This window comes from Eucalyptus grandis, chromosome 8 (genome assembly GCF_016545825.1).
Source record: "Eucalyptus grandis isolate ANBG69807.140 chromosome 8, ASM1654582v1, whole genome shotgun sequence".
NCBI lineage: Eukaryota > Viridiplantae > Streptophyta > Magnoliopsida > Myrtales > Myrtaceae > Eucalyptus > Eucalyptus grandis.
This window is the reverse complement of record NC_052619.1, coordinates 11,660,978-11,687,985: the sequence shown is the minus strand read 5'-3', so window position 1 is coordinate 11,687,985 and position 27,008 is coordinate 11,660,978. Positions and strand designations below refer to the sequence as shown.

The 27,008-nt window shown below is 41.6% G+C and overlaps 1 protein-coding gene across 1 annotated transcript; it reads right to left on the bottom strand.

The window, feature by feature from the left end:
• Positions 1–19,246: 19,246 nt before the first annotated feature.
• Positions 19,247–23,157, bottom strand: LOC104416289 (MDIS1-interacting receptor like kinase 2). The gene is made up of 3 exons (XM_039299584.1): positions 21,062–23,157; positions 20,294–20,979; positions 19,247–19,815 (listed from the first exon to the last, which is right to left on the bottom strand). The coding sequence occupies exons 1-3, from the start codon at positions 23,155–23,157 to the stop codon at positions 19,448–19,450; spliced, it is 3,150 nt and encodes a 1,049-aa protein (XP_039155518.1). The 3' UTR covers positions 19,247–19,447.
• Between the last annotated feature and the right edge of the window lie 3,851 nt (positions 23,158–27,008).

Here is a 27,008-nt window from a genome sequence, read left to right as displayed (position 1 = left end):
ATAAACTCTCGACCAAACGATCTCTTTTCACCCACATTGTCCCAACCGATCAAAAATCTGTACTTCTCACCATCCAAAACTTTGAAAAAAAACCTATTTTGAAATGATAAATAGTCTTATAAGAAAACTCGGTCAACTGTAAGTGTTCATTCTAAGAGCTGCCAAAATTAATTATGGAACATCTCAACATATCTGAGGTCCGATGATATAATTCAATCACAGAACTCGTCTATGAATCAAAATGGCTGAAGTTATCGATGATAGATCCATAATACAATTGGATGTGTGGGACGTCACTCGAGCTTGGTCATGTATATTGTTTGAATATGTTGATGGGGTCTTGATCAGAAGCTGACTCATGTCAAGACAAGGCAAGCAGACCCAAGTCAAGCGACACTACCCTCAAGTTTAAGCTCCGGTCAATTTGCAACTTAAACTTGGATTGGGAATAGCAGTATCAATTCGAAACTTGAGGGTCCTTCAATTTAATGCACGGCATTGACCCAGAGCCTCTAAAGAGGCAAAAGCATTTGTAGCTCGAGCGTCGTGAATTTCCAAAGAGTAAAAGTCATTGTCTGATGAAAAGGACAAGTTTATTATCTAGACAGAAATTTGAATTTCAATCCCTCATTTTACATTTTAGGGGGTAGAACATTATGATCCACTCAATAGTAGATGGCTGTCTTGATCAAAAGCTAACTCATGACCCATCAGCATCAAGTTCAACAACTAGAAATTTCATTAGTCAAAAGAAGGCACAATTCTTAGGCACTGTCAAGTCGAGGCAAGTCGACCCAAGTTAAGCAACCTAAGTCAAGCAACCCTAGCATCAAGTTTAAGCTCCGATTCATTTGCAACTTGAACTTGGATTGGGAATAACAGTATCAGTTTGAAACTTGAGTCCTCCAATTTAGTGCATGACATTGACCTACAGCCTCTAACAAGGCAAGCGTACTCGCAGTTCTAGGGTCATAATCTTTCGGAAAGCAAAGGTTATTGTCTAATGTCAGGACAAGTTTATCATCTAGATAGAAGTTTGAATTTCTTGTTGTAGGTTATAGGTTTGAGAGAGAAGAAGTGGTTGCTTGAAGTATTACACCAAGAAACGTCAAGTTTGGAACGCTCAACAGTGTTACCTCCAGCGTAAGGAAACCCTAGAGTTTTTATATGCAAGCTGTTGGGCTCCGGCCCATATGAACCCAAATAACCATGCTTTCACCTATTGGGCTTATATGTGAACATATTATTTTAGACTATATTAGTAATATATCCAATAATCTCCTCCTATGTTCACCATACAACACAATCCAATAAGGTGGTCAGTGTAATATTCACACAAACATGAATCATCCACATTCAATTCAAGACAATTAACTCGGATTGGTCAAAGAGTATTTTAGCAGTAAAATATTAAACTAAATCATCATTTACTCATCATTCTTATCATGAATATGTTCTGAAATTAACAAAATCCAAATCCCAAAATAAATCTCAGACTCAGTTCACAACCAATATTTGCATGATATTCAAGTATAAGTAGGCTAGTCTAAATAGTCTAAGGCCTTACAAATAATAAAAAAAAGCATAATAATATTCACAAAATAGAAATAGCAAATGCAAGTCTCAAGTAAATGGACTTTATCAAAATAGGCTTTAAATGATATATATTCATTCATCAAGTAGGTCATCCTGGTCAGGATCCCACTCATTAAACTCTCCTCCATCTTTGCCATCCCCTATAAAATGTCAAATATGAATTTCATATTATCATGAATTCAATCATTTGAATAAAAACTAACAACATTCTATCAGGTAGAGAAGAACATATATTGATGTCATAAAGCATCATAATATCATGTTCATAAGCATCAATCAAGTTTCATATATTATGAACAAGACCTAAATAATGTGATTTACAAAGAGCCATCGACTTAAATTTATTTGTAATAGAATAACTATTGTTTAGTTTCAAAGAACATGACCAATAGTCAAGTCACCTACAATAACCTAGTCATGTAATATCAAGTTTCAATTAAGAACAAGACCATCAAGCTTCTTATGTAAACAATTGTTTCTATGTTTCAATTTGAAATGTCACAGTTACCGATTCCTTAAAGTCAAATAATCTAGCATCAAGTTTGGAATGACACAATTTTCCCTGATAAAATATTTGAATTAGGTTAAAGTCATCTTCATCAAGTTTGGAATGAGATAACTCATCCTTTTCAAATTAGTCAGCAACTGTGAACATCGATGAAACATATAAACTGTGTTTATCATTATAGCCAATAAAGAAAGATTCGATAATTCAAAACACACAATTAGAAGGCAAGTAAATGGTAGTTAAGACTTGCCTATATAGTCTTTAACCCCAATTCCCCTATTGTTTTGAATAATCGATCTTTTGGCATACCTTTGGTGAGAGTATCGACTATGTTATCCTTCGATCTCACATCGATCAAGGTGATAACCCCGTGTTCTCTTAGTTAATTCAACCATGCATGTCTTCGCTTTGAATTAAAGAGAGTATTTTTGACGACTTGGACAGTTGCTCGATTATCACAAAATAGGCTTAAAGAATTAATCTTTAGCCGAGTCAAAGGAATATCCATAACCAGATTATTTATCTACTCTGCCTCTTCACCGGCTGAGGCTAAAGCAAAAAGTTCTGATTCCATAGACGACAATGCAATACAAGTCTGTTGTTTGGATTTCCAAGTAATAGCAACTCCACCCAAAGTGAATACATATACACTAGTGGACTTAGTATTTCCAATATCTGAGCACCATGAGGCATCAGAATATCCATCCACAGTTGGAGGATAACCAGAATAATAGAGAGCATAATCTTTAGTACCTTTAATGTATCTCATTAACCTATCGAGGGCATCCCAATGCTCTTTACTAAGATTACTAGTAAAACGACTTAGCATGACAACTGTAAAGGTTATGTCAGGTCTAGTGCAACTCATAGCATACATAAGACTATCAAGCAGTTTCAAGTACTTTAACTGATCCACACTGGTCCCTTCATTAAGACTCAGTCTGTTATTATAATCACATGGTGTCTCACTCGGTTTACACTTATCATATCCCCAAGTAGAAAGTAGCTGCTTAATATAATGAATCTGGCTAAAGGAGATGAATTGCCGGTTAAAACTTACTTTCATACCAAGAATGGTATTAGCAATACCAAGATCTTTCATGTCAAATTCTTTAACTAAAGTAGCTTTCACGCCACTCACTATAGAATGATCGGAACCAAGAATTAACATATCATCAACATACAAGCAAATGATGACTATCTTATTTGACATAGAACGATGGTAAAGGCATGTATCTGAATAACTAGACTAAAAGCCATAACTCTTTACCACTTTGTCAAATTTAAGATGCCACATCTTAGGTGCTTGTTTAAAACCATACAAAAATTTATTCAATTTACAAACTTTGTCCTCAAGACTTTTCATAACATATCCTTTCGGTTGTTCCATGTAAATTTCCTCATTTAAATCCTCATTTATGAAAGTTGTTTTTACATCCATTTGATACACTACAAAGTGTTCAATAGATGCCAAAGCAAGAATAAGTCTTATAGTTGATAGATGATACACAGGTGAATAGACATAAAAAAAAAAAAAAAAAGTCTACTCCACTATGTTGTTTATAGCCTTTAGCTACTAAACGTGCTTTGTATTTGGCTATTGATCCATCACTATTCAGTTTCTTATTCAACACCCATTTACAGCCTATAGCTTTAGCCCCTTTTGACAAATTTACTAGCTGCCAAGTGTAATTCTGCAACAGAGAGCTCATTTCATCATCTATGACTTCTGCCCACAGTAGAGATTTCTAAATCTCATTGCTTCTTGATAGGAGAATGGATCATCCTCAAGATGGTAAGCAACAAAGTCTTCACTAAAACTTTTGGGAATTCTCTCTCTTGTAGATACTCTAACTAAAATTAGTTCAATAGCCAATTGTGTGGAATTAGTGTCAGAAGGGCATGCTTCAGATTCTTCAGGAGATTCTGAAATCATATCTATAGATCCAAAAACATTCCAGCCTTGATCTCTGAGAAACTTGTTTTCGAAGAACACTGCATCTCTAAATTCTATCACTTTGTTAGTAGATAGATCTAAAAACCTATTTGCAGCGCTATCTTATGCACTACCTAGATATTCTCGCGACCTCTTTTTTTCGGCGCCCTCAATCGGGTACGAGCGCCTAAGGAGGCTAATGGCTCGGCTAAATTTATTAAGCCCGGACTCTCCCAAGTCCGCCAATTCACGACTTAATGGTTCAAGTTTTTAACTTTGTAAATCAATTTTTAAATTGGAGTCGCCACTAATCGATTTGGGGTGGGTTGATTAGAAACCCAAGTGAAGTATCGGGAGAAATACTCACTCCTGCACAACCAGAGAAATTAGGATCGGGGACTTGATTACACTAGTTAATCACTAATGCCCTTTCGGTACCTAATCTTGTTTTAAACCCCGAGGTTTTTTGGATGTTCGAGGGATTTTCCATGCATTTTGGGAGGAAAAACATTTTTTGAGTCATTTTCTAATTTTTGGACATGAAAGGGATTTTTTGGTTTTTTTTTTTTAAAAATACAAGCTTTTTGGCTTTTTCTGAATTTTTGGCTTTTTCTGGAATTTTTGGTTTTTTTTTTGGCATTCTTTTGTAAAATATGAAATATTTTTATTTTTTTCGATTTTTTGGAAAATTAAATATTTTTATCACTATTTTTCGATTTTCTGGAAATTTAAACATTTTTTAATATTTTGGAAAATAAAATATTTTTAGGTATTTTTGTTTTTTGAAAATTAAGATATTTTTAAATATTTTCGAAAAGAAAATATATTATTATTTTTGGAAAATAAATTATTTATTTATTCAAAATATTATAAAAAGCCGGCCCGGGTCGGATCCGCGGGTTGGGTCCGCCCGGGCCGGTGACCCACCGCGGACGGGCCCGCAACGTGGGCCCGACTTAGATTTTTCGTTTTTAAAAACGGCGTCGTGGCCGGTGTTTAGGGACACCGGCCCGGCCCGACAACCCGATCAACAACCCATCGCTTCTAAACGACCCGGCCCGACCCGACGCGGCCGATCTGGCGAAACCCGACCCGACCCGACGACCCGGCTTTCATCCGCCTCTCAATTTGCGAAACCCTACCCGAACAGTGGCTCGGATCCGACCGGGCTGGGTCCGACGCAATGCTTCTTCCCTCCTTATCTATCCGCGGCGCCGATGGAGGGCTAGGAGGTCGAACGGTGGCGGTCCTGCGTTCGGCGGTGACGGAGGCTAGGGTCTCGACAAAAGGGGCAAGCCTCCGAATGGCGGCAACAAAGCGACCGCACGGGTTAAGATGCAAGGCGAAACGACGATTAGGGTTTCGAGAGGGGCAAAGCCTCTAGCGGCGGCGTCGGGGCGGTAATGGCGTACGGCGGCGGACGACGGCGAGCTCATACCTATTCCGGTCGATGTAGGGCTTTGATTCGGCCGAGTCTTGAACGGCTACGAGGTTTACGTCGGGAAGCGGTGGCCGGTGTCGGGAGAAACGGCGGCGAAACGCGAGGGTGGCAGCACGGTTCGACGGCGTTGGGGCTGGTGCTCGATCACGGCGACGGCGGCGGCTGGCTCGGGCGACTCGACACGGCGGCAAGGGTTCGGTCCACTCCCGATCCAGCCCCCTCTCCTCCGAGATCGACCTTTCTCAAGTCTTCTTCTTCGCGGATTTGGGACTCCCTCGGAACCGACCCTCCGATTCGACCGGATCTCTCCCTCTTCGGCCAGATCGAGATCTCCGGTGGCTTGCCTTCAAACCTTCCCCGAAGTCTCTCGGGAAAGGTCTTCAAAGCTTGCTACCGGAGGTCCCTCACTTCGCCGTGCTCTCCTTCTCGCGGATCTGGGTTCGCTTGCCGCCGGCCTCCCCCAATGTCTCTCGGTGGGAGGTCGTTTAGCTTGCGACCCGATCCTTCGCTCGCTCTTTGATTTCCCCCTTAAAGTCTCTCAAGGGGAAGATCTTGGAGTTCGCTGTTGTTGTCCCTTCGTCGACGGAGGTTCGGCCGTCGGCTCTCCCACGCCGACCGGCCCTGGGTGTGCCTGAACCGGCGTCAAATCTTCCCCCTTCCACGGAGGCATGCTCGCCTTCAATGCTGCGTCCTTTCAGCCACCGGCCTACGCTCCTCTCTCTGTTGTAGGTTGTGCTCGAGCGCGTCTTCGTTGCCGCGCGTGACCTGTAGAGGCGGAAGAAGGAGGAAGGAAGAAGAAGATGGGAGGAAGAGGGGGCCGGGCCAGGGGAGAAGTAGGTTGGGCCATAAGGGCCCATGCGAGGGGAGAGAAAAGGAGGGGGCTAGGCGCGAAGGCCCGGCCCCAATGGGCTGCGATTTTTTTGTTTTCTTTTGTTTTTACTATTTTTTTGTTGTTTTTATTATTTATTATTATCCGAAGGAAAAACAAAAATTAAAAGAGACTAAGGCCTAATTTAAAAACCTAATCAAAATTTAGGTGTCAACAGATATACACAAGTAATGTTTATAGATCCCACCTTAGGTTTCTTAGGATCTGGTATACTTACATAAACAATACAACCACAAGTCTTAAGAGTATCATATCTACAAAAGTATCATATCTACAAGAGTGCTTAAGCCATATCTCATAAGGTGTCATGGACAACTTAGAGTGCGGCAACATGTTCAAGATGTGATTAGCAATTAGAACTGCTTCTCCCCAGTAGGAGGAAGGCATGCTAGTTGTAAGTAATATAGAGTTTAACATTTCAATTAATGTTATATTCTTATGCTCGGCAAGATCATTTGATTAGGGTGAATAAGGAGTAGTGGTTTTAAGTATTATACCTTCCGAAGCACAAAATTCCTTGAACCTTGACATATATATTCTCCTCCTCTATCACTCCTAAATCTCTTAATTTTCAAGTTGAGATGATTTTCTACTCTAAACTTGAAAATCTTAATTTTTTTCAAAAGCCTCATCTTTTGATTTTAACAAATAGACATGACAATATCTATAAAAATCGTTTATGAATATTATTGGATACTTCCGACCACCTCTAGTAATGTAATTTCTAAAGTCATAAATGTCAGAATGTATTAACTCAAGAAGTTGTGTGCTTTTAGAAACTAACTTAAAGGGTTTTCTAGTGATTTTAGCTTGTGCACACATTTCACACTTATCAAATCGAATAGAAGTGTCTAATGGAATGTTGTGAGTTTTAGTTAAATGTTGAATTTTCCTATAATTCACATGTCCAAGTCTATTGTGTAGCAACTTTGGATCAATCAAAGTAGAATTCACATGATTTATGCTATCAGTATTTAAACTCAACATATACATAACCATTCCCAAAGATGATTGGAATAATGTACCCACTACGTGGGATCATTATGACCTAGCACCAGAAGCTAAGGAAACACTCGGACTATACAGACAAGCTGCATCATCCCAAGAGCATGAAATGACAAGCGAAGATGACATTGTCCAATCCACCCAGGACCCCTATGCACGCTTTGGAGGTCCTCTGTCCCAGGACCCCTACGAACAGGGACCTTCGTCCTTATTCCAAAGCATGAACACATCTTTTTATGCACAGCCATCCAACTGGCCTCAGCCAAGCATTCCTGCCGACACTCAAGAAAATGAAAATACAAACTAGGCTGAAGAAGAAGCATCACATTGGGCTCATGAAGAAGCATCCTCATCACGAAGATTGAACCAAATCCTCTCACCTGAAGACCTTGAAGCCCTTGAACAGAAATACGAGGCACATCTCCTAGAGGCACATCTCCTAGAAGACAGCTCAGATGATTCAGTCTGTAGCTACAATGCTCGTGACGGATGAGACCATTGAGTCCATACATTTTCACCATAGCAAGTCACTGTTCACTTTTATTGTAGCACTAGGCTAGGGAATGTACTTGTTTCACGATGCGATTCTTGTTCATAGTGTGCGAATAATTCCCTCCCGGAAGTTTCCGGTGCCTTTGTTTGTATCTGGACCCGTGAGCTTGGTCCTTGTTTTGTTGCTTTGTGACCTCTAATCGTCTATAAAAGGGCGAGGAGGGTGTAATGTGTTGGGCAGAGTCCCTTGAAGTAAAGTGAGTGTTTTATGAAAACCCTCTCTATGGCTTTCTAAACCCCTCTTCTTCTCCAGCCTGGTAGGATCCTCCAAGAAATGCAACTTGGATAGGTTAGAAATGTTTCCATCCTGGCATCTCTAGGTGTCTCTAGGCTCTGAACTAAAGGGCTGAGTGGTTTTCTGCTAAAAGGCTGTCCCTGAAGGGCTTGAACGGGAGTTGTTCGCCCACTGTGGGATGCATACATGCAGGAAATTTACTCTCCTTCCCCGGTTCTAAGTCTAGGTCCGTCCATGGTATCAGAGCCATGGTTTTGTTTGTAATATTATCCATTCCATGCGCTTGGTAGGTGAATCCAGTGCTGAGAAGATCTCTTTACATCATGTCTACAGAACCAGAAATTCTCGAAGCACCCATTTCTCTTGCTCCTTCTCCTTCATCTTCAAACCCTCCAGAATTTCGTGTTTCCAATGCCTCTAAGATAGATTATCTTTATGAAGTCTCTCTTAGCGATGAAACCAATATTTCAGAAACCCAACTTCCTCTCATGAACCCTTACTCCTCTTTTGCTAAGCCCAACTCATCATTTTCACCCATCCGCTCCATCCGCCAACTTATTCACCAAACTCCAAAGCAAGTAAAGGAGTACGTTCAGTCCTCTAAGTTCGACCAGCATCCCATTCCTGCCACCGAAAAGGAGTACTTTGTTACTCTTCAAATCCCTCCAGAGTTCCCCAGACAATGGGCTCAACAGGGATACACTCATGTCCATTATGGAGCCGTTCGTCTTGCTCTTACCTTTCATGGTCGTAAAGGTTTGCCAGTTGTGGCAAGAATAGCATTGTTGGATACCAGGTTTTTACAATACCAGCATGCTTGTATCGGTACTATCCAAACTACTTTGAATGCTGGAACAGTCTTTGTGACTCTGTATCCAAACTTCAACATCGCCCTTTCAGACCCCCAGCTACTTTCCTTTCTGAAAGTCCAAGTCCAGCTCACCGGAGCCCCTCAAACTGCTGACTCTGTAGCTGCAACTCTACATTACCATATGGTTTATCGAGTGCAGAACCATGCCCTTGATCTCAACTTCAATAATGGTAATGAAGATGCTTTATTTATCTCCATGCAAAATGACCAGGCATCCTGTATCCATGTTCCCAGACAGATCCCGAAGGACACGTTGGCCAAACTCCTTCCAGAGACCTGGATCACCAACTACAAAAAGCTACACCAGCATAACAAGCCTTTCCAGTCTACGGACTCAAAGTTCGTACGGAAAAAAGATGGAACTGTTTTCCATCAAATTTGGCAAGGAAAAGGAAGAAAGCCCTTCTATCTTCCAGACCCTCTTCATGATTGAACCATGTATTCCTCAATCAATTTCCGAGTGCTTCCTTAGCTTCTGGTGCTAGGTATGGTTGCACAACCAAAATAATATGAGTTAATAGATAAAAGTTGAAAAAGACATACCAGCTTTATCAAATAAACTCATAGATATCAAATTCTTTTTAAGTAAAGGTACTACTCTAACATGTTTCAAAGTTAGTAATTTACCTAAAGAAAGCATCAAATTTGCAGTTCCAGCATGAGTCACCTTTGTCTCAGCACCATTGCAATTTTTCACAGTGTCTTTCACTTCTATGACCTCAGTGAGTAAGTTCTTGTCATTTGTAGCATGACAAGTAGCGCCATTGTCCAACCACCACTTAGAAGAGACGATGGCCTTTCCATTTTTCATCATTCCAATGAAGGCTCGAGGCTCAGATCCTCTAATTAGCATATTAGCCTCATTTTGTGGTGCGTCATTCTTTGGTTTCTTTGACTGCCCAATGACCTCACTTCTACAGTTATGGCACTTGCCCTTTCTTCTTCTTTATGAAGATAGTTTTTTTGGTCTTTAACTGTAAATAGGATTCACCTTTTGGTGACTTGGACTTTTTCTAAGGTTTATTAGAGGGTGAAACTAAGTTGGCAACAAACTTAGAATAGTTGCAAATGGTAATAGGAGAAAAGGGACTCTCTCTCGAGTCACTGTTCATCAGCTCGAAGTGATGCCGATTCCCGGAGTTCAAGACGTCGGAATGGGATGATTTTTGGAGGGAAGATCCCTCTCTTCCTCCTCTCTACTTCCACTGAAGGATTTCGCTAGAGCTCCTCTACAATTCGAGATCTTCCTCGACCTAAGGGGCTGGTCGAACTGCAGTCCTCTGCTGGTTTTTACTGGGCAGCTCGAAGTGATGCCGATTCCCGGAGTTCTAGACGTCGGAATGGGATGATTTTGGAGGGAAGATCCCTCTCTTCCTCCTCTCTACTTCCACTGAAGGATTTCGCTAGAGCTCCTCTACAACTCGAGATCTTCCTCGACCAAGGGGCTGGTCGAACTGCAGTCCTCTGCTGGTTTTTACTGGGTTTTACTGGTTTTATTCCTTTCCTGGAATGCACCTAGTTCTGGTGTGGGACTCACTGTGGGCTATCGAGCTCTCACCTGGTCCTGAATTTCGTGAAGATTTCGGCCTCTTTATGGCCCTTTCTCGGTTTCTATAGTAGTGCACGCTACGTGTTCGACGAATGGCCTCAACCGCTCTTGGCGGGGTTGGGCCTCCCTCTTCGAATCAGTTTGTTGCTGGAACCTCCCGTGGTGGTGCCGGGAAGGAAATTATGAGAAGGACCGATCATTCCCTTGCTGCCCCGACTAATGTCTCGGCCCATGCCCGTTCAGACCAATTCCCTACTATACCGAGAGGAAGGAGCAGGGGAAGATCGGGATCCAAGCGCCCTCAACGGGCGATATCTAGGAACTCCAACTTGCGCAACTGGGCTAGTGTTGCGGTGGCAAAGGTGGCCTTCAAAGGCTATGACTTGGAATATTTCCCTCCAACTTATGTTGGAAATAGAGCGGTTGCTGAGATGACGGAAGACGACATTCAAGTGCCGACCCTAAACTCATGGAATGCCTAGTTGGCTTTTACATTGGCAAGCGTATACCGTTCAAAGTGACTGAAGCAGCCTTCAAGAAAGCTTGGGGGGTGAATCTAGCCAAAGTAATGGCTAATGGAAGAGGACTTTTCTTCTTCCACATTCCGGATAGAGAATTTCATCATAAGATCCTTGAAGGGGGGGCTTTCACAGTCTCGAAACAGCATATTGTTCTCCAGCAATGGAGGCCAACCCTGGAACTTCAAAACAACACCCTCATGTCTGTGCCGGTGTGGGTTAAACTCAAAAATCTTCCCATTGCTTTTTGGTCCTCTCAGGCAATTAGCAAGGTGGCAAGCTTTATTGGGAAGCCCCTTTATGTTGATCTAAACACGAAACAAATGGAAATGCTCGCCTTTGCGAGAGTGTGTGTGGAGATCACAGCGAATCAGCAACCATGTGAGTTCGTGGAGGTGGTTCTCCATGGTGAAACATGTGTCGTTGAAGTCGAATATGAGTGGAGACCTTTGGCATGTGCTGAATGCAGCATTTTTTGCCATAAGTGCTATCCTCCGCCTGCTCAACAGTCGGCCAAGAACACTCGCCAAGCTGGTGTAGCAAACCCTCCTTCTCCTCGGGGTGGATCCTCCTCTTCTGTTCCTGACTCTCAGTCGACACTTCATCCACAACAAGTGCAAATCAATGAAAGAACAAGAGACAACCCGTTGTATATCAATAGGCTTGTTGCAATTTGTGCCTAAGTTACTGTGGACCTTATCGCTTCGGACAAGCTTGCCGATTCGGTTGCTATTCACCCACAGCTTTTCTCTTCGCCTGCTGTGTTGGTTGATCCTATCGAAGACCAGGAGACCGCCCCGCTATCGGTTCCTATCATCCCTCATTCTGCCTTGGACCCCTCTTGGAAGCAGGTCAAGCGCAAAAAGAAGAAAGGCCAAGGGAGCAAGGTGGGTGCCTCCTTCAGCTTTGACCCGTCAAGTGAAGATGGCCATCCCTAGGTGCCCCGCAAGCTCGCTGACAGCTCTCTTGCTTCATTGAAATCCCACGCAAGTTCTTCCTTGCTGGCTCGGCCGAAATCTACCACCGTGCCTGTGTTGCTGCCGGATGGTTCTGATGAGATATCTAGTGCTCATGTCGGCGCAGACGATGAAGATCTCTTATCAATTGGGTGCCCATCCCCAACTTCTTCTCCTTTGGGTGCTCCGGCCGAGTTTATACAAGATAAATTGTTATTGCTTTGCCCGGACCCTCCTCCCTCCTTGGCTCCGTTGCCGGCTCCTGCCAAGAAAAATGTTGCTAAAAAGAGGTAACCCCTCTCCTCCTTGTATATATGTATATAGGAATATGGAATATTAGAGGCCTCCATGACCCCTTGAGGCGGGCCGAAGTTAGCAGTTTTGTCTTCAAATATAATCTATGCTTCGTTGGCCTTATTGAGACGAAAGTCTCAGCAACTAACTTTGATTCAATGTCATCTTCTTTGCTAAATGGCTGGAATTGGATTGCAAACTACGATTTCTCTAGTCGAGGTAGGATATGGGTTGGTTGGAACCCCGATGTCATTAGTTTTGATACCTTGGCGATCAATGACCAGGCTATGCATGGTCATCTAAAGATCAACCTATCTGGCGAGTGTTGTTGTGTCTCTGTAGTTTATGGGGAGCATACCTTCTCCCGTCGTCGGCCTCTTTGGGACAATCTCCTACATATGAGCACTATTCTCCAGGATTCGGCTTCGTTAGTGGCCGGGGATTTCAATGCCATAAAGGATCCCTCTGACCGGTTCGAAGGCACCAACACCCGGATTCCTTATTTTGATGAATTTGCTAACTGTTTAACTCAATCTGAATTGGAGGACCTTAGATATGTTGGACTTCGGTTCACTTGGTCGACTTCTTCTGGGTTAACAAGAAAGATGAGGAAAATCGACCGGGTATTGGTTAACTCCAAATGGAACATGGATTTTTCTTTCTCGGAGGCATCATTCACCGAACCCGGGCATTTCAGACCATTCTCCTATGATTGTCGAGACTTCTTAATCCATTTTTAAGAGAAGACCCTTCAAATTTTTTGATTATTGGTCGAGACCATCCGAATTTCTCATTCATTGTTCAACGGGCTTGGGAGACACCGATTGGATTCTCCATGTACGGACTTGTCTCCAAACTGAAAGTGCTCAAAGGTAGTCTGAAGCAACTAAATAGAGAAGCCTTTTCCAATATTTCTTCAAGGACAGAGGAAGCTAGAGAAGCCCTTCGGCTCGTGCAAAATGACCTTCAACTTGATCCAAACAACTCAGGGTTGGCCGATCTTGAGAAGACAAGCCGTAGAATTTTTGTGGACCTGCGCCGAGATGAGGAATCTTTCTTCAGACAAAAATCCAAAGTTCGGTGGCTTAAGGAAGGTGATCGGAATACCAAATTCTTTCACCTTTCCGTCAAAAAAAGGCAACTCAGAAATAGAATCCTCTCGGTTAAAAATATATCGGGCAAGTTGATCATGGACACAAATACGGTCCCACGGTTTTTGTCTCTTACTTTGAGGACTTGCTTGCTCCTCATTCGTCCTATCCAAGCCTTCCTTACAAGAGGTTAAAGAGTTCGTTCGAAGACCCTTATCTATGAACCCATTAGTTCCCTCTCTAGCCCGGTTCTTGATTCGGAAATTCGGGATATCTTGTTTTCTCTCTCCCCACTAGAGGCAAAGCTCCAGCCCCGATGGCTTCACGGCGAATTCTTTAAGAATAATTAGGAGATTGTTGGCCCTTCTGTCATAGAGGCGGTCCAGGAATTCTTCACTTCGGGTTGTCTCTTAAGAGAGGTAAACAATACTATCCTCACATTGATACCTAAAGTGCCTAATGCCTGTGCGGTCTCTGACTTCAGACCCATTGCTTGTTGTAATACTATATACAAAGTCATTACTAAGATCTTGGCTAATCGCCTTGCTACTGTCTTGAACGAAGTGGTTGATCCTTCCCAAAATGCTTTTATTAAGGGTAGGAGGATAAGGGATAATATATTGATAGCTCAGGAAGTCTTTGCTGGATTTCACCTTGACCCGTACCTCCCTAAATGTGCTGTGAAAGTTGATTTTCAAAAGGCCTACGACACGGTTGATTGGGATTTCCTTCCGCTAACTCTAGAAGCCTTTGACTTTCCTGATTTCCTGATCCGGTTGATCATGATATGCGTTCGGACGCCGAAATACTCTTTATCAATCAATGGAGAACTTCATGGGTTCTTTCCTAGTGGCCGGGGCCTGCGACAAGGCGACCCGATGTCCCCTTATCTTTGTAACCTAGTGATGGAGGTATTCTCAGGAATTCTGAGTGCTCGCACCTCCCACAAGAAATTCAAATACTTCTGGCGGTGCAAAGCGGTCAAGCTTTCTCACCTTTTCTTTGCCGATGATGTCTTTCTTTTTAGTCAAGCTGATTGGGCGTCCATTATCTTGCTGAAGAAAGGCTTGGACTTGTTCTCTTCATGAAGTGGCTTGATTCCAAACAAGAACAAGAGCGAAACTTTTCTCTCGGGTGGTTCTTCGTCTCTTCGCAACTACATATCCTTAGCCTTTGGGTTTCAAGAAGGTAAACTACCGGTACGCTATCTGGGAGTGCCTATCATATCCTCCAGGCTTGGGAAAGCTGACTGCATCACCCTTATTGATCGGATTACAGCTAGAGCCCAATCTTGGGCTCATCGTTTCCTCTCTTTTGCTGGAAGGTTGCAGTTAATCAGGTCAATCTTGCACTCCATCCAAACCTTCTGGTCGAGTGTTTTCACATTGCTGGTTTTGGTTCTTAATAGCATTGAAAAGATTTTAAGGCAATTTCTTTGGAAATGATCCGCCCTTGGTAAGGGGGGGTCAAAGGTGTCATGGGATGATATATGCCTACCAAAAAAAAAAGAAGGGGGACTTGGTATTCGAAAATTGAGAGATTGCAACAAGGCGTCCATGATGAAGCACATTTGGATTCTGTTCACAAATAAAGAATCCCTTTGGTGCCGTTGGATTCATTCCAACTTTTTAAAGAGGAACAACTTCTGGAAAGCTTCATCTCCTAAAATTTGCTCTTGGGCTTGGAAGAAAATTTTGCAATTAAGAAGTGACTCTCGGCTTTCCTTCCTTTGGAAGATTGGAAATGGACGCTCCACTTTGTTATGGTTTGATCATTGGCACCCAAAAGGCCTTTTTGATATTATTATGCCAGATCCTGTTATTCAGTGGTCTGGTCTACCCAAGCATGTAGTGGTGGCTGATCTCCTTTCGCTTATGGGCCTTTCATTTCGTAGTATTATGGAGAGCTGGGGTCTCTCTATCCCAATGCTCTCCCAAGCTCCGGACCAGTTTTCTTGGCGTTGGCATCCGTCCGGATCTTTTTCGGTAGGATCTGCTTGGAACCACTTCAGGACCAAAAGAAGCGTAGTGCCCTGGGCTTCCCTTATTTGGAACAACGTCATCACTCCCAGGTTCCAATTCAATCTCTGGTTGATTGCTAGAAACTATTTGCCTACCCAAGAACTTCTCATTTCCTATGGTAGAATTGATTATGCAACCTGTGCCTTATGCAATGATGTTCTTGACTCTATAGATCACTTGTTTTTTGATTGCCACATATCGGCTTCCATTGTTTATTTTTGGGCTTCTCGATGCAACCTTCCTTGGCGCCCAAGGCCGTGGAAGGAGAATCTCCAATGGGCTACCTCCTTCCTAAAGGGCAATGATTTCTTTCACAACTTAGCTCGTTACTCTTTTGCTGCCATGTGCTACTTAATTTGGAAGAAGAGGAATGCCATCATATTCCTTGACGAAGCGGTGGTTCTTGCTGCAATGAAAAATCACATTATCAAGATGGTCAAGGACAAAGCTCTCACCTTCTCTGATGTCCTGAATACCCCTAGAAATAGAAGGCTTGAGAGAAACTGGGCTTCGACCCTTCCATCTTCGTTGATCGTGAGGAGAATGAGTAGATCCAGATGAAGACCAAGCTGCGCGATCTTTTCTCCTTCCCTCCTTGGGTGTCTGGCCCTCGGCCTTCTCCTTAGGCGGCTGAGGTTTTGTTTAGCGTTTTTCTTCTCACTTGTGACCTGTTGGTCTTTGCTTCTTGCTTGTGCTTGTCTCTTTTTCTTCTTTGTAATCTTTTTTGTTTCGGCTCCCTAACACTTTCTGTGCATAGCGCCCTGAGAGTGTATGCTTTGGAGCCGGTCCTGTATTCTCATCCTAAGTTATAATACCTTTTACCTTTACCAAAAAAAAAAAAAACTAAGTTGGCAACTGACTTTTGTTGTCCCACTTGTTCCAAACTCTTCCTAGTAATATTTTGATCCTCAATGTGAATATACCTCTTTAATTCATCCAGTTCCATCCGTACCTTCAATTTGTGCATTTCAGTCTTGAAAGAACTCCATTCAGTTGGTAGTGCTTAGCACAAGACCGACAAAGATATTATCGGACATATCAGAGTTAATATCTTTCAACTTGTTCCTCATGTTCTCAAATTCAACTAACTGAGAGGTAATACTTAAATTTATAGTGAATTTAAAGTCAAATAATTTCTCCGCTGGGAGAGTTTTAGAAAGCTCATCTTGTTTTTGGAACTGAGCGTTCAAGTGATCCCATAAAAATTCATAGCCATATTAGGATTTAGAGAGTTCAACAAGTAATCTCTATAAAAATTCTCATCTTTATTCCATTGATATTCATCCACATCTTCAATGGTAGATGCAAAATCACTCAATACAATATAGAATATATTATGTTCTTTCATGCCAAGTTGAACATGTAATTTCCAGCCATGAAATTCAATAACATCGAATAATTGCAACTTTATAATATCATAGGAACTACGCTTTGCCATTTTAATTAGAGTAAAGTGTTAGAAAGAGTGCACCTTGGAGTCCTCGGAACCACAAAGTCGAATAACTCCCTTAACCTTAATCAAATCGCTCTATAGAGATTGAATTTGCCAAAACAAACTGAAAAAACAGATTTGGAGCACCCAAAAACCTTGAGGTAGACTGCTCTTGTCGTTGAAACTCGCTAGAATTTTTATTTTTTTTTGGTAAAAGGTAAGAATAACTCGCTGGAAATTTCTGCCGCTGAAATTCGCTGAAATTGCGTCCCCAAAATTCGCTAGAAATTTAGATAGAAACTTCCGGGTGCCGTAACTTCTCCGTCTGACCTCCGATTGACACGAGCGACCACTCAAACCGTTCGTATCGACAAGTAGAACAAAGCCCAAGTGGTTTCACCCTCTAAAATTGGCTATAATTTTTGGATTCTTGAATCAAAGATTTATGTCACTCGAATCTTCAAACTCAGATCTCGACCAATATCACCGTCAAAATCAAAAGTAAATTATACCATGAGTTCATCTTGACGAAATCTTCAAGAAGACATCTTACTCACTCAAATCCAACACACGAACATAATACTTCAAGATTGTTTGAAGTTATAGGTTTAAGAGAGAAGAAGCGGTTGCTTGAAGTATTACACCAAGAGACGTCAAGTTTGGAACGTTCAACAGTGTTACCTCCAGCGTAAAGAAACCCTAGAGTTTTTTAACCACCCGTGGTGGCGGCATAGTTGGTTGAGCACTTGTTCCTTTCGCGAGAGGTCTAGTGTTCGACTCCCTGCGTCGTCTGCCTTGTTGGAAAGGAACCCACGACTTACCCGGTAGGCAAGGGTGGTGGTGACTCTACTGCTCCCGGGGTTTGCCTCGCCAGGGCTGCCGAACTACGGGGTTCCATGAGTTACCAAAAAAAAAAAAAGCCTAGAGTTTTTATATGCAAGTTATTGGGCTCCGGCCCATATTGACCCAAATAACCATGCTTTCACCTTGTGGGCTTGTATGTGAAAATATTATTTTGGATTATATTAATAATATTTTCATCCAACATTTTCATCCCCCATTTTAGGGGGTAGAACATTGTGATCCACTCAGCTTAAGAGTCGACGATGAGATTTTAGCTCTACCTTTGAACTGGTCTCCTTGCATCCCCATTCACATCAGTATCTTTCCTCGCTGCTATTGTTGGGTCGATGAGCAGAAATCCGACGATACCTTCATGCACAACGACGCCTATTAATTATACGATGCTAAACGGACATTATGACGCCCTAGCATGCATTTCGGTTCAAAAGCGTCGGTACTTATTTTCAAAGCGTGAAAATTTCACAACCGTGAGAATTTTCACAGGGTGCTGGTGCTGTCGAGACCGAGAGTTCTCATCTTATTTCTCTCTCTCTCTCTCTCTCTCTCTCTCTCTCTCTCTCTCTCTCTCTCTCTCTCTCTCTCTCTCTCTCTCCCCAGGCAAAAATGAAGGATATTTATAGCTAGAAGGGCTGCCTTTAATTGCAATAACATAAATGCGAGAACTGAAATTGAACATTCCAAAAAGTATAAAAACCAAAAGTGTAATTTTTATAAACTTGCAAACTGTTGTTGGTACAGATTCAGCATATTATATCCACATTTGGATGAAAAATTGAATTTTTAGATACTTCTGTATGGATTATACTTAAATGTGAATGTTATTATCGCAGATAATGGATGTTGTCACCTCAAATTTTTGCCACCCATTTGCCAAAAATAATTGAGTTTGACCTAGAGTTGACCGGGAGTTCAAAGGTTGACCATCGAGCTACAAAGGTCAAAAATCATTTTTAAATGTCAAAAATGAGTTCTGCTCGTCAAAATAATTCTTTTGAGACTCATTTGCCACCCAAATCCAACAACCAATTATTGAGCTCTCGGATTGGCCGCGTTTCTCAGTGTCGAGAAACTTGCATTTTCCCGATTTTAATTGCATTTCTTGAAATGAGGGATCGCAAGCATTTCAACGCAACAAAGATCAGGTAGAACCGATGTTGGATAAAGGAGTAATCACCGGTCAAATTTCGAAGAAATTTTTTGATACATAAAAGAAAGGTCCCAGAGACCAAACCATACCTAGAGGTCTAATCAAACAAGTTAATTCGCTCGAAAGTTGGACTGATAAGTATATGGATCATAATTAAGTTCGTTACCAGAGTAAAGAAATTTTTGCATCAGAGAAAGGATGACATGTGTATCTAGAGATAATTATGAAAACAAATTCATCCACATCAGTTATCCAATAGTAGAAGTGTATTTTATTTCTCCACCCGCAATGAATCTAATAAAAGTACTAATTACATAAGGGACAAATAGCAAATACAAAAGTGAGACAATAGGAGGTTTTGGCTTAGATATGCATATATAAATGTTTGATATAAACGGTAGTAGGACAGAATGGAGTTTTGTGAGGATGCGGCTCAACCACACATCCCCATTTTATGTTGGAATGCGACTTGTTTTATGGTGCTCTCACTTTATAACTGCTTAACGATGCATCTCTTTCATGTACACATTATGTACACAAAATCAACAGCCGAAGCTGTTTAGTTCGCCCAATGTGATCTCAGAAAATGGCTTTGCTAGAGGCACTCGAACTGGTAGTAGTAGCGAGACTCCTTTCATGCTTGGCCGGCGCCGGGGATCCACTTGCAAACATGCAAACGCCAGTTTTGCAAGTGACACCACGTCCTCTGCATCTCTTCCCACAGGAAGCGAGAGGCGTCGATCCAACACATCCTGGAGTAAAAAGTCCGAACCAATCTTTGCCAGCGATGAAGATGGATCCGAAATGGAGATGAGATCTCCTGGGTGTTTTCCCATGATCACTTCCATTGCTACCACTCCAAAGCCAAAAACATCGCATTTTTCTGTGACTGCTGGTGAGTATGCTAGCTCTAGAATTCATGAGTGGCATATCTCAGTTCAATATTTGAAGTAGCTGATTTCCAAAAGGCTGGAACTAGCTTGGAACATATAAAAAAGTGCTAGACCAGAAGGAAATATGCGGTGACGGATCATCAAGCTATTATTAGTTGTTAGTAAAACAATTTCATGGTTAATGTAGCATGATCTAAAATTCATGTTGAATAAAAATATGTCCACGGCTTTTTTAAACACTAGCATGTTCATGTTGAATTTGTCGTTATGATAGAGCAAAGGCTGCAACAATTTCTAACCATGGAAAAGAGAAATGCTCATATTTTAGTCTAGAACACTGAAGAAATGATAATCTCAGAAAACAAGCAAAGGAGACCCACTGGCTGCTTCGAAATGCAGAGATTATAGAATTAGCAGTAAAAGCTATGTCTAAGTACGTTGACTACCGTTACTTGAATGTCAATTAGAGGTTAAGATAAGACCAAGAATCTGTACCTGGAGCAATGTACCCAAGAGTACCAGCCAAAGAAGTCCAATTCGATGAATCTGGTTTGAGAAGCCTAGCAATGCCAAAGTCAGAAACGTGAGCCTCGTAATCAGCATCCAACAAAACGTTGTTGCTTGTCATGTCTCGGTGAATCCATGGGGGGAAGCAATTATGGTGCATATAGGACAATGCGTTCGCCACTCCTTTAATAACGTTTACCCTCCTGCACCAGTAGAGCTCCATCGCCGCTTCGTCGTCATTCAAGATTCTTCTTAAGCTTCCTCTTTCGAGGAACTCATAAACCAAAAATGAATGCTTTGAATGTAGGCAGTATCCATATAGCTTCACAATGTTGCGGTGGCATATATTTGCTAGGCAATTTACCTCTCTCTGCAAAGATGTAACCCCAACCACCTCCCCGTCTTCTATTGAATTAAGCTTCTTCACTGCGAAAACTCGATCAGGGGACAGCTCAGCTTTGTAAACAGTTCCAAATCCTCCCTCTCCAATTCGGTTTTTCAGTTCGAACCCTTCAGTGGCGTCGATGATAAGTCGATAAACCAATTGGCCATCGTAGCTCCACACCACAAAGGGATCTCCAGTATGCACCTCTTTCAAATTACACTTTCCATTCTTGCATCTCTTGCCAGCCAAAAGAACGATCACTGTGATGACAAAAATGAGGAACAAGATGCTTGCAAGCAACAGAGCAATTTCAACCACAAACTTGTTCCCCCTCTCTTTTGTTGATTTTCTTGCTCGAGGAAGAAGTACACGCTCTTAGACCAGCCACAACACCACATACGTCTTTGTTATTCTGTATCGTTGTGTATGGAGCCATGCGAAAGGCCATAATGTCCGGGAGTGGCCCCTCCAAGTCATTATATGATATGTCAACAGACACGAGACCTAACATATCAAAGAAACTATTCGGAATGGAACCGAACAAGTCATTATGGGAGAGATTTAAGTCAGCTAACGCAGTCAGCTTTCCAAGATCCTGGGGTAGTTTTCCCTCCAAGATGTTACTGGATAAATCAAGGATCTGCAGAAATTGAATACTTCCAACCTCTGGAGGAATACTTCCTCGAATCATGTTTCTGCTCAAATTCAAGTACCATAATTTTCTACATTGTCCTAATTGTGCAGGAATTGGACCACTCAGACTGTTGCTTGCCAAGTTGAGCTTTGCTAGACTTAAGAAAAGCCCAATCTCATGGGGAATGTCACCTGAAATATTGTTACCATGCAGAGAAAGATCTATCAATGAAACTAGTCTTCCCAATTCATGAGGAATCTCTCCAGTGATGTAGTTCAAAGATAAGTCCAGCACTCTCAATTGAGTCATGTTCCCAATCGTGGGGGGAATCTGACCAAAAATATTGTTGTGAGAGATATGGAAGCTCTGCAATCTACTACATAGTCCCCAGGTCCAAGAGAGCTTGCCAGAGAGTTGGTTAAGGCTCAAGTCAATGAGTTTTAACTTAGGGTATACACCAAAATCTTCTGTTATATTTCCGCTAAGTCGATTTCCTTGAAGCCAAAGCCTAGCTAAGCCGCTGCAGTTCCTCAAGCTCTTTGGGATGGGACCATTCAAGTGATTGTCAAATGCTGTAAAGACTTCCAGTGACCCACCGAGGCATACATTTTCTGGAAGCTGCCCTGTTAGCTCGTTTCGAGCCAGAGTAAACTGAACTAAACGAGTGAGATTATTCAATTCACGAGGAACGAAACCAGACAGGTTGTTGAAATGCAGAAGCAATACGGTTAGATTAACCAAGTTCCCAACTGATGTAGGGATCGAACCATTGAGACTATTGATGGACAAAGCTAGTAGGGTTAAAGATCTCAAGTCACCCACTTCCTGGGGAATAGGTCCCGAAAGATCATTAGAGGATAGAGAGAGTTCAAGTAGGTTGCTCAAGTTCCCAATAGATGCAGGGATGAAACCATTGAGATTGTTCCCATGCAGAGTGAGGCGAATAAGGGATCTCAATTTCCCAATTTCCCGTGGAATCGAACCAGAAAGATAATTTTCCAGAAGTTTAAGTACGGTTAGCTGGGTCATGTTTACTATGCAAGTGGGAATTGAACCAGTTAACTTGTTCGCCCGAAGATGAAGTACAGACAAAGAATTGATGGCACAAATTTCATGAGGAATCGATCCCTGAAGGCCGTTGTAGCTCAAGTCCAGAATCGTTAGGTTCCCCAGTAAGCCAATAGAAGTAGGAAGAGCACCTGTGAGATTGTTGACCGAGAAACTAAGCTCCAAAAGGGAGTTCAACGTAAATATATCCTCCGGGATAGGCCCCCTCAGCCGATTCTGACGAAGGTACAAAAGCCTTAGACTGGTCAATCTACCAAGAGCAGAAGGAATGCTCTGGGAGAGAGAGTTGACCGAGAGATTAAGGGTTGACAGTTTAGAGAGGTTTCCGATGGATGATGGAATGGGGCCACGAAATGAGTTGTTTGACAGGTCCAGGCTAATTAGATGAGGAAGAGCGGTGAAATTTAGAGCACCAAGCATACCTGTCAAGCCCATGTTCGAAAGATTTAGAGTAGTGACCACTTCTGGTCGGTCACAGGTGACTCCTGTCCAATTACTAGAGCAAGCATTCTCCCCCCGCCATGAGGACATGAGAGATTGGCTTTGACTGTCAAGAGTGGATTTCCATTTCAGCAGAGTTTCTGCCGCCTCCTCTTTATTCCCATCTTCGGCTTCAGGAGGGAAACCAGGAGTGGCAGTTGAAGCAAAGCCAGGGAACAAGGTGAGCATTATTCCAACGATCACGACAACAGACTTGACGTTGAAGAGCTTTAGGAAGACAGCTTTGTGACATTGTGGCTCTTCTTTAAGCGAAGAGAGAACCATGACTCAGCGTTGTTCGGAATCGCAGCACCTATCCCCCTGCTTGAACCAGAACTCTGTATGTGTTGCGGAGACCAATCTAACATGGGAAAACACTAGTGGCCTTTGGAAATCATCTCTCGTTATCTCTCCGTGGGAACATACTAGTCGATGCTTATGACTTATCATCATCTTTGACAGGAATAATGCACACAAGGGATGACATTCAACCCAAAGACCTCGAGATAGAAAATACCGTACTGTTTGAAAATTTGACTCGGAACAAAAGTCGTTCCTCAACTTGTCTACCCATGACTCGGTCAGCCACGAAAACAAAGAGCAGGACATTTACCGCTTTGCCTGCTCTTCCATCCCTTAGGTAGGTTTCTTTCGGTGTGTTCTTGCCATTGAATCTTTTCCAGTAGCAGATAATTCGACACCTCATAGGTAAGCACTTGATCACCATGTCCGCGATGCGAATCGGTTGCCCCTCATAGGTAAGGTTCCCCTTCAACGTTAAAGGTGTGTAATCCAATAGATTTTCCAAATTTTTAGGAATATATTTTCGCAACAAGGATACGTGAAATATGTTATGGACACGCCATAAGATTTGTGGAAAAGGCGAGTTCATGAGTCACATCTCTGATCCTCTCCAAGATTCGAAGGGCCGTGCATTGGACCCAACTTGAAGCGTGTGTTGAATTTCATGACAATCTTCATAGGAGAAACTTTCCCCATCAAATTCTACTGTGGGCCTGCCAACATCAGCATTTTTTTGGCAACTTTGTGCTATTTTGACGCACTTGCCAATTGGTTTGACTTAGTCTTCCGAGTGTTGAATAAATTCACGACTAAACAATTTCTTCTCACCCATACCATCCCAACCAATAGAGGATTTGTAATTTTTATAATACAAAGCTTTGAAAAGAGCAATTTTTTTTTCTGACTGCTAATTATTTAAAAAAAAAAGAACTCCACCAAATGTAAGTTTTCATCCCAAAAGCCTCCATAATCAACAATAACATCTCAACATATCCTCTTAGGTCCAATGATATGGTTCAATCACAAAACTCCATTCTACTTGTTTTCTGATTATATACAAGTTGAAGACATGTATTTGCACGGACTTTAAGATTGACTTATTGAAAGTTTTTAATTTTATAAAAGTTTTATCTAATACACAAGCAATACATGTTTATCGACCAAACAATAGAAGTAAGTAATATTTTAATTAAAAAAATACCAATGACAGTATTCAGATTTAATTTATTTTCAATCTATTTCCGTTGTATCTAGCGAATCGTTGATTATTAATGTGACATTACTGTCTACCTTGATGCCATCAGATTTTATGTAGGGATTTAATTTATGTGAAGGAGTGCTGTGGAACAAGTAAAATTTGGATCAACGGGGCGTCTTTGTTTATATCTTTTCAAAAGAAAAAAGCAACTTGCTTTCCCACCACGATATACCATACCATCCGAATTTAAAGAAATTATGGAAAGTTTATATCGTGCCAATTTTTATTAATTATGATTTTTTTTTTGGTGTTTTCAAATTAAGTAAAAAGTAAAAATGTGCCGGCTGCAAAATTGAGATAAAGCAACACGAAAGATAAATTCTAAAGATGCAATTACTCAAATGATCAAAAGATGAATTTTTATGCACCCAACATTAATGTCGACTATATAATATATTAAAAGAAAACATTTAACCATTGAGGTTTGCCACAGTAACCATCATTCAATATCAAAAGAGGGAGATGGGAGATTCAAATCTCCACCTTATCATAAGGGGTTGGGGTGATTGCGATTTAACTTCAAGTGTGGGCTTCAACTTTCATGCCCTGCAAGGAAGCAAGACAAAAATCTAAAAGTTAGAGTAGAAGTAGAGTAGAATCGACCGAAAAATAAAAAATGAAACTTCCAAGTTTAAGTACACAATTATATCGAATTATGTCATAATGTGAGTTTTTTAAATTAATGTGAAAATATCATTATTAAATAGTGGGATGATAAGACTTCTTTTTTTTTTCTTTTTTAGTAATTAATGCAATTATTAGCAAATTATAATTAACTAGTTTTCATGCACGGATGATATGCACGTGATATGCACGTGCAAGTAGTTTCATTTCTAATATAACATAATGAGTTAGTAATAAGATTCATAATGTTAGGGTCACCTTTTTCCACTCCCTCTAAAGCTAATACACTCCTTATAAACGTGTTTTGACTATATTGTCTCCTCGGGTCCCATTTTTGAGCGATGATTCCATTTAAATATGGAATCATTCTGGTCCCACTTCTTATTTGGTTCTTTCTTTTTCTTCTTTTCTCTCTGTTGTCTCTTTTGCTTGCTCCATGAACAGTTTCTAAGTGTCCCGAAAATTTCAATGTTGGACAAGGCAACTGGCGGTGAACCTCCTACTCAATATGGCAAGGATGGAAGAGGCAGAGTGAAGTGGCTAAGTTAGAGCCAAGCTCGGTCTACTTGGTGGGGATGGTCCAAAACTTCATCAAGGAGCGCAACGAGAAGCAAGAATGTCCAACGACCATTGATAATTTCTAAGCAAAAAGCCACAAGTATTCAACTTCATCTTGTTCTTCTGATCATACACCTTATCCTAACCATGCATCACAATGTTAAAGTCCTTACACCTCCCCCATGGAACCTCAGATGCCATAGGAGTGAACACAGTAATACTGCCCATTCATCATAGAACTCAATCTCTGGATGTGACCTCAATAGTTTTCTAACTGAAGGCAATCTAGCCCAAAACCTAGCAATCTTCCCATCTAAGAGTGCCCTGTTGTGAAATGTCCCAATATCGCGCAACCTACAATAATGCATCCTATTCTTAATTGATTTTAATAAGTAATGATCATCCACGGGGTTGTCGCACTGCTTCAGGGATGAACCTGTGATGAGCAAAACACTAAGTTTGTGGGGCCCCATGATATTGGAATCATGTGGGTGTTCCCCCAACCAATCAGCTCTTTGCTCATTCCAATTAGAAAGCCACGGGCCTAAGACTGTTCAGCTTTGCTTGGATCCATTTCTCATCTTGCCTTCCTCGACAAAGATCTTCCATACGTCAAACGTCTTGTAGCTATTTTGATGACGTCAACGATGACGACTAAGGCCCTATTTGTTTAAATCTATTTTTGTTCCTTGGAACATAAATTTTTTTTTTTTTGTTCCGGAGAACAAAAAATTGAACAAAAAAAAAAAAGAACATAAATGCATTTGTTTACATTTTTGTTCCTGAGAACAAAAAATCTATTATTTTGTTCCCGAGAACAAATTTGGAACAGAAACAAATAGTAGAAAAAAAATTGTTTCTTATTCTCAAGAATAATTCCGAGAAACACTTTTTTCTTCTTCTTTTTTCTTTGGCCGGTTGCCAGCCTCGGCCATGGCCGGCAACCGGCCGTTGAGGGCCGACAACCTCGCTAGAGTGTCGCCAACCCCAGCAAGGCCAACCTCGCGCCGGCCGGGCCGGGCGAGGCCGAGCTCGCCTGACCACTAGCGAGGCCAAGCTTGCCTAGCCACCGACGAGGCTCGGCCTTGCGGGGGCCGGCAAGCCTCGCCATGGCTAGGCGAGGTCGTCGGCCATGGCCGAGGCTGACAACCGGCCAAAAGGAAGAAAAAGAAAGAAGAAAAAAGGAAAAATAAATTAAAAATATTAAAAATTAAAAGAAACAAAAAATTATACAAATTTACCAAACATGTTTATGTTATTTTACTATTTTAAGAACATAAATTTTGTGTAGTTACCAAATACATTCTTCTATTCAAAAATTGTTCCCTAAAACAAAAATATTTTTTTTTATTTCTGTTCCCTAGAACAATTTTTGAATAGAAACGTTACCAAT